Source organism: Plectrocnemia conspersa, unplaced genomic scaffold (genome assembly GCF_051122295.1).
Source record: "Plectrocnemia conspersa isolate PC_06_02 unplaced genomic scaffold, ASM5112229v1 ptg000005l, whole genome shotgun sequence".
Classification (NCBI taxonomy): Eukaryota; Metazoa; Arthropoda; class Insecta; order Trichoptera; family Polycentropodidae; genus Plectrocnemia; species Plectrocnemia conspersa.
This window is the reverse complement of record NW_028277169.1, coordinates 6,869,714-6,882,313: the sequence shown is the minus strand read 5'-3', so window position 1 is coordinate 6,882,313 and position 12,600 is coordinate 6,869,714. Positions and strand designations below refer to the sequence as shown.

At 25.7% G+C, this 12,600-nt stretch overlaps 1 protein-coding gene across 1 annotated transcript in view; it reads right to left on the bottom strand.

The window, feature by feature from the left end:
- pb (homeobox proposcipedia) overlaps positions 1-10,501 on the bottom strand; it is a 102,196-nt gene extending 91,695 nt beyond the window's left edge. Inside the window, exons 1-2 of the mRNA XM_088185776.1 lie at positions 10,362-10,501; positions 371-959 (exon numbers count right to left, since the gene is read on the bottom strand). Of these exons, the coding sequence (XP_088041902.1) occupies positions 371-830 (460 nt within the window). The 5' untranslated portion in view covers positions 831-959; positions 10,362-10,501. The remainder of the gene's footprint in view (positions 1-370; positions 960-10,361) is intronic.
- Positions 10,502-12,600: the final 2,099 nt, after the last annotated feature.

The following is a 12,600-nucleotide window of genomic DNA, read 5'->3' as shown; positions in this document are numbered from 1 at the left end:
TCCTACTTTTATATATAAATTATCTTACAAGATAATCTACGATCATAAAGCCGTATAAGTATTTAAGAAGCAATCCTTAATTTTTGGGAAATCTACCTAGTATTTTATATATCAAAATATATCAAAACAATTAAAGTTATATAACGTTGTTAAAAACAAAGCAGTATTGAAAGTCAAGTGAAATTTCAATACCATAAGACGCGACACACCATCAACTCAATTCTAATACCACGTATTTTTAATATAAGTATGGACTTCAAAAACTTAAAAAATAAAAACTAAAGGTTGTAAAAAAACATTTATCGAATATTAAAACGTGTTGTTAGAAGTAAGCTGAGCCAAAATTAAGCAATGAAATAAATTTTCGTACCCTGCTGACTGTTCTTCCGCGTTGTTTTCTTTTCCTTCATCCACGGGTATTCGGGCACAGGTAAGCCCGGCGACCCGGGCGGCTGGTGCGGATGGGGGTGCGGATACATCCCTGTCGGAGACCTCGCTGGCGACATGGCGCCCCTGAGCGATTGCGGCAATGGAGGCAACGCCGTCATGAATTCCGCCATGGAGGGCTGGCTGTTGATGAAGCCCGTTTCGGTACATCCTTGCGCTCCTGCCACTAACCAGAAGCCCGGTTCTCCGGCAGATCCAGGGCCGGAGTTGGGCGGCGTTCCGCCCCTGGGCTTCATGGGGACGAAGTCGTCCTCGGACATGTCGTCGGGCCCCATCACCGGAGGCCCCCTCATGGCTCCGGGAGGAAAATCCTCGCATTTGATCTTCCTGGCTAAGGGATTCGTATCCAAAGGCAAGGGAGCTGTGTTGCAGATTTCTTGCATTTTTTCTAGTTTGTTATAAAGTCCGTCTTCTTATGTTGAGAGTTCACAGCATAATGTCATTTGCACATATTTACTATATTAATTTTTGCGTTTCATGGTTATCTGCGGTCGTTCGAGTTATCTGCGGCTCTGGAATGAAAACGGAGGAATGTCTTTAGGAGATAATTCGACACTGGTGTTCTGAGCACTGAGTTTAATTAAATTATTTTAGATGTAATATGTTTTTAAATATGACGTGGGTGCATTTTATGATTTTAATATTATACGAAGAAAATTAGAGCAAGATGGAACTGGGGTGGTGCATTCAAAAGTAGCCCAAAATTTATTATCTTAATTATTTTTTGCATATTTAATTTTTTTACCCAAATATCTAGTATCATATATTAATACATTTATTGTTTTTAATTTATGGAAAATGTAACTATTTTGTACTAAATCTGTAGAACATATTTTATTTTATAAATATAATTGGCGCATTTAAAAATAGCCCCAAAAGTTTTGTTTTACAATTTGCCTAATCAATTATTAAAATATTTTTTTGCTGTTTATATTATAAAAATATACTAAATGAATGTATTGTTTATAAGCAATACATACATATAAAACTAAATTAAAAAAATTGTTAAATAGATTTTTTATATAAATTCCAGCAATATTTTAAGGCAAACCTGCAGAATAGATTTTATTAGCGCTTTTAAAAGTAGTCTGTTTTTTTAAGTTGCTTATATTATAAAGTTATTTTTTGCATAATATTTCAAAACATATTTTTAATTTTATTTAGATATTTTAATTATTTTTAATTTTATTAATAATTGGCGCATCTAAAAGTAGCCCTAGTAGTCATTTTTATATAATTTATTTTTAAATACTCAAATTGTTAAATTAATTTTATACCTAACATGAAAAAAACGTATTTTACACTTACTATTTTTTTATAAAAAATATTGTTGAATCATTTTTAATAAATAAGTATTTCTAATCTAACATTAAAAAGTAACATATTGTCTTTAAATTTAAATGGCGCTTTTAAAAGTAGCCCTAAATATTTTCTTTTAAATTTAATTGTTGCTTCTAAAAGCGTCTTAATTATTCAATTAATCTTTTTGATTCATTATTTTATATATTTTTGACATAAATATTTAAATATATATTAAAATATATATTAAAACAATTTTGATTGTAATTTCAGAATTTTTTTTTAATAAAAAATAGTATTTTTTGCCTTGTAAATATGTTTCAAACTAAACATAAAATTTTTTTTAATTATAAATTAAATTTGTGCATTAGAAAGTAAACCAAAATATTAAATATATTTTAGCATATTTTTATATAAGATCTAACATTATATTTAATATATCTAAAAAGCTTATTTGGCGCATTTAAAAGTACTTGTATGTTTTATTAGATAACTTATTTCAAAATTTGATTTTTTATTTATTTAAATATACTGACTGTAATTACAGTAAGAAAATAAATGACTCAAAACATTTTTTTATAAATACACTTGTACTTAAAACATATTTTTTACTTATCAGAAATTAATTATATATTGTGCATAAATTTAATTGACGCTTTTAAAAGTAGCCGTTAGTATTTAATATATTTTTAATAGCAAAATTTTAGCATATTTATTTAAAACCTAACATTATATATTGATAACTAAAATGTTTTAAATTTATTTAACACATTTAAAAGTAACCCAAAATGTAAAATTATTTAAACAATTAACAAATATGATTAATTATATCGGATATTTGACCATTTAAATATTTGTGTTTAATTATATATAAAACTAATTCACCCAAATTTAAATAGAAAAAATATATATTTTAATTAAAATATATTTTAAACCTAACACAAAAGACTAACATATTGTCCTTTAATTTAATTTGTGCATTTAAAAGTAGCCTAAAATATTTAGTATTATTGTAGCATATTTATATAAAATCAAACAATACATTTAATCATTTATATCAGCAAAACCTAATGTTTTAAATTTATTTGGCGCATTTAAAAGTAGCCCATTTTTTCTTATTTTTTAATTGATTTTAAAATTGAATCAAGTATTTTTTTACTATTTAAATATTCATGTACAATTATAGACAATCTGTATAATTATAACATTTATATAAAAATATTTTTACGTTCATTTTATTTTAATTTATATTGATCATTTATTTAATTTGTGCTTTTAAGAGTGGCCTAAAATATTTAATATATTTTGAAATAAACATTTAAGTTAAAGCTAATATTGTGTCTAATTATATCTGCAAAACATAATTGTTATAAATTTATTTGATGCATTTAAAAGTAGAGCAATCTAAATTTTGCCAAGTTGTGTATTTATTTTTTTAGAAAGCTGTATTTTTAAACACGACAATTTAATATATAGGCGGTTTAAAACTATGTCAATCATCAGGTAATTTGTATGTCTAAAGTCCACTTGCTTTTAGAATATTAGATTATTTTTTTAAATAACCCAAGAATCTGGAAGACAATATCCATTATTTCTTAAATTTATTTGTAGCATATCTACAATAGATATTTTTTAATAATTTTTTTCTATGCATTACTTTCTAACCTTAGAGCAAAAATCGAGTTTTTTAAAACCAAAACAGAATCAAATTGAACCTTAGATTGTTTTAAAATTATGATATTGAGCATTTTCTGATCATGATTTTACAAGAATTTTTTTATAAGACCCTTATAGAATGTGAAAAATTGTTAACTATTATAAAAACTGGTTTGCATAAGTATATTTATTTTATTTAAAATTTATATTTAAATATCCAGAAATTTGAGAAAAAAAGCTCTGCACAGAAAGACATATGATATATAATATATTCTAGAATCATTTTGAATTAGGTTATATTAGTTAAAATTTCACAATTTTCTCACATTTTCCCCATCTATACGGTACTTAAGTGGTTAAGACGTCTCCCGATGCATATTTGCCATGTTGTTCCCAAGATTTATACACTGGGGGTCGCCAGTCAAGTGGGGTTGCCGATTTATAGGCTTAGCGGGAGTGTCCCGGTCATCCCGGACAACGCAGGGTCGTGTTCGTCCCGTTATTCCCAGTGTTAATAGGCTCACCCAATGTTAATAACCCGGTTATCGCCAATTAAGGGCCGCAGAAACGAGGTTCAGACTAGTACGTGAGGCGTCGCTTTTATGGTGGCGCCGATTAAAATTCAAAATGCGTCCTGGCAGAAAGAGTCCCGCCGGAGCCAAAGGGGAAAATCCCGCAACAAAGAGGGGAAAGTGTTATTTTATTACGGGAGAAAGCCACAGGTTTTTTTACGGTTTTTGTGTCGATTTTTTCCGGAGATGTGTATTTTTCGGGTATGTGGGGAGATGTGTTTTTGCTCGTAAAACTATTGAGAAAACGTTTAGGAAATTGTAATTTTTTTGTACATATTTCATAAATTTATATGTTTTTTTAATATACACCATATATTATTTATTATATTTCAATATAATAAAATAATTAAAAAAGGTAGTAATAATATAAAAAAAAATGTTGCCAAATACTATACTAATTTTATTGTATTTGTAATGATCTCCTAAATTTAAATAGACGGTTTTTGTCAAAATATTTTAAAAATAACAACTAACAATAAAAAAATAATATATGATTACAAATTAAAAACAGAAGCTATTTTTTATTGTGTTATAACGCCATTTAAATTAACTTGAAATACATATTATTTCACATTAATAATAAACCATTAGCTGCTGATATAAAATATTGTTGAAATAATTATAAAAACAAATTTTTACACAATTATTTGAAGCTGAGCTAATTAAAACTAATTTTAAATGTGCCATTATTATATTTTAGCAATGAATTTGAGCTTTAAATATATTTTCAATCGATATATTACCAAAATAATAATAAAAATACTTTAAATTAAATCTTAAAGGCTACTTTTATATGGCATTAAATGTATTTGCATTTATTATAAATTTTAATTAGTATTATTTATTATTAAGGAATTTGTTATTTTATTATAACGGTATATCAGTTTGAACTAAATATGATTTATTATCTAAGATAAAACCATAAGCATCAATATCATATTTTGATCAATACTATAGATTAAAAATATAGATAAAATAACCCTTTTCACATTTATTTAGTAATAATATAAGACAAACTTACAATTCTTTTTTTTAGCTACGTTCTAAACGTATCGTCGCCACAATATTTTATTAATAACTGAATACGACTTTCAATTGTTTTATAAATATAATTTTGAATTGTTTTATAAATATAATTTTGAATCTAATGAAATCATATTATTTTTAAATGCAATTACATAATAATTATATTCAATATAAATTTAAATACCTTATTTTTCATTAATATGATATTGTATTATAAAGGTAAATATTTTAGACTAAAAAATAGTTTACATCTAAAATAAAATCATTAGCTTCAATATCAGATATCCATTTAAACTATGAATCAAAAATATAGATAGAGTTATCATAAAATTTTATAAATAAATATGAGCTACAAATATTTAAAAAAAAAGATTTTAAATCGATATAATAACAACATATAAATAAATCATAGAATTATTATTATTTATTATTATAAATTAAAAGAAACATTTTAAACTAAATAATATTTACATCCAACGCAATTTAAATTCATAAGCTTCAATATCAGATTTTGCTCAGAATTATGGATCTAAAATTAATTAAAAAACAATTTAATTGTCACTATTATTAATACAAATAAACGTTTCTGAGCTACTTTTAAATGCGCCATCACAATACTTTATCAATAAAGCCGAGTTTCGATTATTTTTTTGATGAAAATCAATTTGTAATCGATATACTGACAACATATAAAATAAAATTTCATTAAATGAATCAGAGAGGCTACTTTTAAACGCCAAACAAATTACATCATATTTATATTCAATATAAATTTAAATAACTAAAATTTATATTTCAGTTATATGATACTATATCATAAAGGCAAATAAAAACATTTTGAACTGAATATTATTTTACATATGCTATAAAATCATAAGTGTTTGATCCAAAATATAGAAAAAAAGCTTTTGCCACATTTATTTATAAAAAATAAATGAGTTAAACTTATAATTAGACATTTAAAGCAACTTTTAAATGACACTCAAAATATTTTATAGCTGAATATGAGCTTTTAAATATTTTTTTAAAATCATACGATAATCTATTTTTATTTATCATAAAGACATATAAATAAAAATATCATTAGAGACATCTTAGAGGCTACTTTTAAATGCCATTCAATTAAATTTGTATTGAATAATAATTTAAATAACTAATATTTAAAAAAAGTTTTTATCAGAGTTAGTTTGAACTAAATATTATTTTTTATCAATTATAAAATCATAAGCTATTGAAATATTAAGAAATAAATCTTAAAGGCTACTTTTAAATGCCATTAAATATTATTTGTATTTAATGTAAATTTTAATTACAGTTATTTATTATATCATTATAAATGTATATTGAATTAATTTGAACTAAATATTATTTCACATCCAATATAAAATCATAAGCTTTTGATCCAAAATATAGAAAATTAACTTTTGCCATATTTATTTATTAAAAATCAATAAAGTAACTTATAATTTGTTATTTAAGATAACTTTTAAATGCACAATTTAAATATTCTATTGCTGAATATGAGCTTTAAATATTTTTTGAAAATTATGTGATAATCTTAGAACGATATATCCTGATAATAACATTTAAATAAATATATTATTAAAAGCATCTTAGAGGCTACTTTTGAATGCCACTCAATTCAATTTGTATTTAATATATATTTTATTAATTATTATTTATAACCAAGTCATATGAAATCAGTTTGAACTAAATATTATAATACATCTACAAAAAAATAATAAGCCTTTGAAATATCTAGAAATAAATCTTAGATGCTACTTTTAAATGCCATATAAATAAAAATATCATTAGAGACATCTTAGAGGCTACTTTTAAATGCCATTCAATTAAATTTGTATTTATTTTTAATTTATATTATTATTATTCAAAATAAAGTTTTTATTGTATTATATTGCATTATAAAGAATCAGTTTGAACTAAATATGTATTATATTACATCTACTATAAAATAATAAGCTTTTGAAATATCTAGAAATACATTTTAGAGGCTACTTTTAAATGCTATTAAATAATATTTGTATTTATTAAAAATTTAAATTATAGCATTATAAATGTATGATGAATTAATTTGCACTAAATATTATTTTACATCCACATTTTTCTACATTTATTTATTAAAAATAAATAATATAAACTTATAATTTATTTTTAAGACTAATTTTAAACGCGCAATCAAAATATTTTACTTCTAAATATTAGTTTTAAATATATTTGAAAATCATTTAAAAACATTAGAACAATATATAAATAAAAATATCAATAAAAAGTAATTCAGGCTACTTTTAAATGGCATATTATAATAGTTTAATTTGATAATAATTTTAAAATTATCTGTTACTGCATAATTTTTATTTAAAAATGTGCAATAATATTAGTTTATATGTTTATCTAAATAAGATCATAAGTTGCAATTTAAATTTTTGCTCCAAACTATAAATAAAAATATTTTTTACTACAATTATGCAAAAATTAAATTAGTCAAACTTATTATTACTTATTTAAAGCTACTTTTAAACGCGCCATTATATTAATTTATTGAAGTTTTAATTTTTTTTGTATAATTATTTGATGATTTAAGAGCAACGCGATACATATTTGTGTATGTAAATTCTGTTAAATATTTTACTAAGACATATTTGAGTTTTAAGGGCTACTTTTTAATGCGCAATCATGTTACTTTTCATCTAATAAAAGCTTATACACGATTTTCTCACTAGAGTATCTGACAGGGGAAGTTAAATATATCGAAGTGGGATACTTTCAAAGCACATACAGCTTGAAAAATGAGTCCAATGCTTATGTAGATTCAATCAAACTGTATCATTTGCCATTTTATTGTATTTTTCTATAAATTTTTCGAGAATTCACGCGCGGTAGGCGGCCCTTTGCCGCTAGGCGGGGTTGCGTTCGCTTCGAGGGCGGGTCTCAGCGCTCGTCGGCGAATCCGGCGGCCGCCTACCGAATTCCCGTATTCTGGGAAAAACGTCGCGTGCCGGATGCTAATCGGGAGTGAAACTCTACATATGGCCCGCTGGCCAACCGACGGCCCTCACCGGATAAGGGCGGACCAATAGAGGCGATTCTATCCTATCGTACACTTTTTAATCGGATGTGCCTTCAGATGAAGAGTAGGAACTTTGAAATCTCTTCAAGACTGATATATGTTCAGTTAAACATCTTTGGGTTTGAAATGATCTGTTTTGTTGCTTAGTGTGAGTAAGGTGACTCATGTTTGATAAGAGCATTAGCAAATGCAGTAATAGTTAATGGTAATTATTATTTTCATTACGCTTTTATATCGTAAAGAACTTCTGGGTCAAATTGATAACAATACAGTATTATAGTATCACAGCGAAACACAAAGAAACCGTCTTTACAAAAATATTATAGTTAACTATCAATACTATTTAGAAACATGTTCTTTCAATATTTTAAAAACACATTAGTTAGGCTTAGAAATGCTAGTAATATATACTTAAAATATTGATTTCGAAAGTTATATTGTATGTTTTCATTAGCCTGATTAGTATTGCTTATGTCACCAAAATAATAAATATTGATACTGATAAGATGTTTCAACTCAAGACTGCAAAGTTGAAATAATATTATATTCTTTTTAAATATTGATAGTATTAAATGATTGTTCTCAAATATTTAACCAATGGTTTATCTTTGATATTTTAAAGTGATATTATTTTATAATTTAAATCCATATAATGTTTTTCTGATTTAAAAACATTTGTAAATAGTTGATATAATATATTACAATTTAATTAAATTAAAATAAAACTCATTGGCAAAATACTATATTGCATTTGAAATTGCACTTATTTAACCTAACCTCAAAGTAGTTAAATATGTAGATATTTCATTACTCATTTGAGAAATTAAGTGCCATTAAAGTTACTTTTTCAGTTCTTTTCAATTAAGATTATATTTTTTATTGCAGTATAAAACTAGCTATTAAAAAAATTATAATCAGTAAAATATATTTAATTTATAATAGACATGCATAACCTAACCTCAAATTTTATTGATATATTTTTCATTGAAAAGTATTTTATGTCTTAGTAGAATAATACTTTCTTAATTCTAATCATTACGATGAAAATAAGCATATTTGGTATAGCACATAATTGATGTTAAATATGTTGATTTACACCAGATTTTTCCATTTTAACTTTTATTTGAAACAGTTCAAACATTTATAATAAACATGCATAACCTAACCTCAATTTTTAATATTATAATTAATATTAAAACATATTTAATGTCTTAGTAGATTATTATTTTATGAACTGAATTGATGAAAATGGGATAATTTAATGTATCACATTATTGCTGTTAAATATGTTAATTTACGACAGTTTTACCCAATGCGTCATTTTGAATTTTATTTGAATCAGTTTATTCTAACAGTTTTTTAAATATTTATAATAGATATGTATAACCTAACCTCAAATTTAATATTTATTGTTAAAAAATATTTAATGTCTTATTAAATATATTTTTTTCACTTGAAAATGAGATAATTTAATATAGCACATAACTGCTGTTAAATACGCTAATTTATGACAGCTTTTCACAATGCGTCATTCTGACTTTTATTTGAATCAGTTATTAATATTTTTTAAAACATATTTATAATAGACATGTGCAACTTAACCTCAAATTTAAATATTATATTTATTGTTTTAAAAATATTATCTATCTATATGAAATGTTACATACATTGTTTAAATAATAAAAATATAAGAGGCGCATTTTTAATGTTTCTTTCGGAAAGAATTAGGGACGCAATCAATTTATGGTTCATTGGTTTAACGACACTTAAAAATCATTGAGCATCGACGGATTGTCGACACCACCCCTCAGCAACTTCAAAAGGTGCTTCGTTGAATACACTTTTTGAAGTTGCTGAGGGGTGGTGTCGACAATCCGTTGATGCAGCTCCTTATATTTAAAAACGTATATCTATGATGCTCGAATTCATTACGCGGAGCGCGTGTCACTTTAAAGAATCAGGTACGACATTTTCATTGAAAGATATTTATACATAAAACCCATGAAGGTTTTACTTTCATAAACACAAATTCCAGTAGCATTGAAATAAATAGCTGAAATATTAAACCATTGCACAATATATGATATTATACATGTAAGTAACATCTATAATGTAACAACGAATTACTATCAAGCTATAAGAACGAAATTTTAAAATTCCTATCTCTCATCGAAGCCATAATCACTTAAATACGAAATCGCCATTTCATCAATATTATTATTATCACATTTTATTATTATTATTATTATTACTATTATTATTATTATATTCACATTTGCAAATTTACGTTCGATCCAAAGTTCTCCTGGTGACGTTTGATGTTTGCACTATAGTTTTTTTACAGTTTAAAATTCACGTTTTAACGTCATAACGTTACGACCAGTGAGTGCGCAGCGTTGGCTCGCGTTCTCTCCGCGGTCCGCCGACACAAACTGGCGCTAGGCGGGTGCGCCTGCCCCCGCTACCGACTCTGGCACAGTCACGTGACAGCGCTACGTCCAATCGCTGCGCGCGGCGAAAATGTAGGAGGAGCTGGGCGCGGCGCCCCACCCGCTGTTTCTGGGCAGTCGCTTTTCTTTGGCGGCTCGGAGACGGATCGCACTGCTTTTTGGGAGTTTTAAGGAATGAATCGATTTGTTGTGATGTCGAGATGGAAACGGATCGATTTACGTACTTAAAAGTAGACTTGGAATGTAAGAGACGAGCGGAAGTTGATCTGAGATAGAATTCGGTTTAACGTTTACGTTGTACAGAATCTGATGTATGTCCAACTGTCTGCTTAGACTTCATATACTAGTTGTTCATATGTATTAGTTGTTAACTGAAGAATAGTTATAGATGAGAAAGAAACTTGTTTTAATAAAATAGTCAGACATTATAAGGTGTTATAAAAAAACATAATGGTGTTTAATATATTTAGTATATTTAAACCAATAATAGATAGTTCATAAAATAAGACAAATATATCTTCTCCTGTAGTTTTTTTATATCAATTCACAGCGTATGATTTTTTTATTTCTGATGATTCGCAAAAATGAGCTTTTATCAATTTTAAAGACCCAGATTCTATACATCAGAAACATGTTATTGGGACTGATCAAAATCTTCATCTCTTATAATTGACTTGACACCAATCTTAAACGCTAGTAATATCTTATTGATACTGTTTTCGGCGTCAAAATGTTTTTTTTTTTATTTTTTGAAAAAAGCTGCGCATAATAAGCTTTTCCTAGAATTTAACAAAATATCTTCAGCTTTTTTATTATTTAAAAAAAATATTTAGCTGAATCTTAAAGTACTCTTTCGGTCCTTTTTTTAGGAATAATTTGGTATTGAATGACATTAAAGTTTACTGAGAATCACCGCTTCATTTTAGAGTATTTTTAAACAAATTATACAAAAAAATACGAGTTGTCTTTTTTTTGACAATATAAACTCATATTCGATGTAATTTTCATCATTTTTTCGTTTTGATAAGATGGACTTTTTGTTTCAGTTTTCCTTTTATTTGCTCAGTTTCTCTTTCTCATTTTTTCTAAGGTCTTAATAAGATTTTACAAATCTAATAAAATTATTATCGGACCTTTCCTTTCTAATAATTATATTTAGAGTAGGTACACAATTAATGTGTGTTCTGCTCTAGTACTTTAAAGCATTCTGTTCTAATGTAGTTTGTTAATATTATTATAGAGTTGTGACTTTGCAATTTTAGAATAACTGCTATACCTTTTCGGTAATTCGATTATTTGTATTATTGTGTGGATTGAGTGAATGTAAAGTTCTAGAAAAGTCAATTGCTCAAATATTAATTTTACTACTTTTGGTGGACATTTGAACCTAATTAAAAACATCACATATTGCTATATTTGTTTTTATATATTATAGTTTTCAATTATATGCTTTATTGTATATATTTTTATAGTATAATTTAATCCTCACCAATTATTAATAAAATAGTTTGTAAAATAAATTAATATTTAAGAGAACCACTTTGTTCATTTTTTGTATAAGAATATTTCTAGAGTTTCGCTAACATTTTAACGTTAGTTATTTCTACAGTTAGAAAACGAGTTTATTAATTTATCTAAAATTTTAGACTAGATCATTAAACAGTCTAACAATGCCATAATTTATTTTCGCAAAATGCTTTATCTAACCATTAAATTGTAAATAATCCACTTTTTGTCAAGTTACAATACTTTTATGTTACGTAAAAGAAGTAATCAAGTTCGTGCGGAATCCATTTGTTAAGCTTTTTTCCTAGCTGTCCAAATCTAACGCCTAACTTTCGAATTATTTTATATAGTTCTGATTTAAATTTCAGTATAATTATAAAAGCTCTATTTTGCAATACAAGTTTTGCTCAAAAATATTTTTTGAAAATGATTTTTTAAACAACCTTTGGATTATATAATATGTTTTTTTAACATTTTGAGCGGTATCGCCGTACATGTACGGTGATTGATATTTCATTGTATAAAGGTATATTTATTTTTAAGAAATATAAAATTA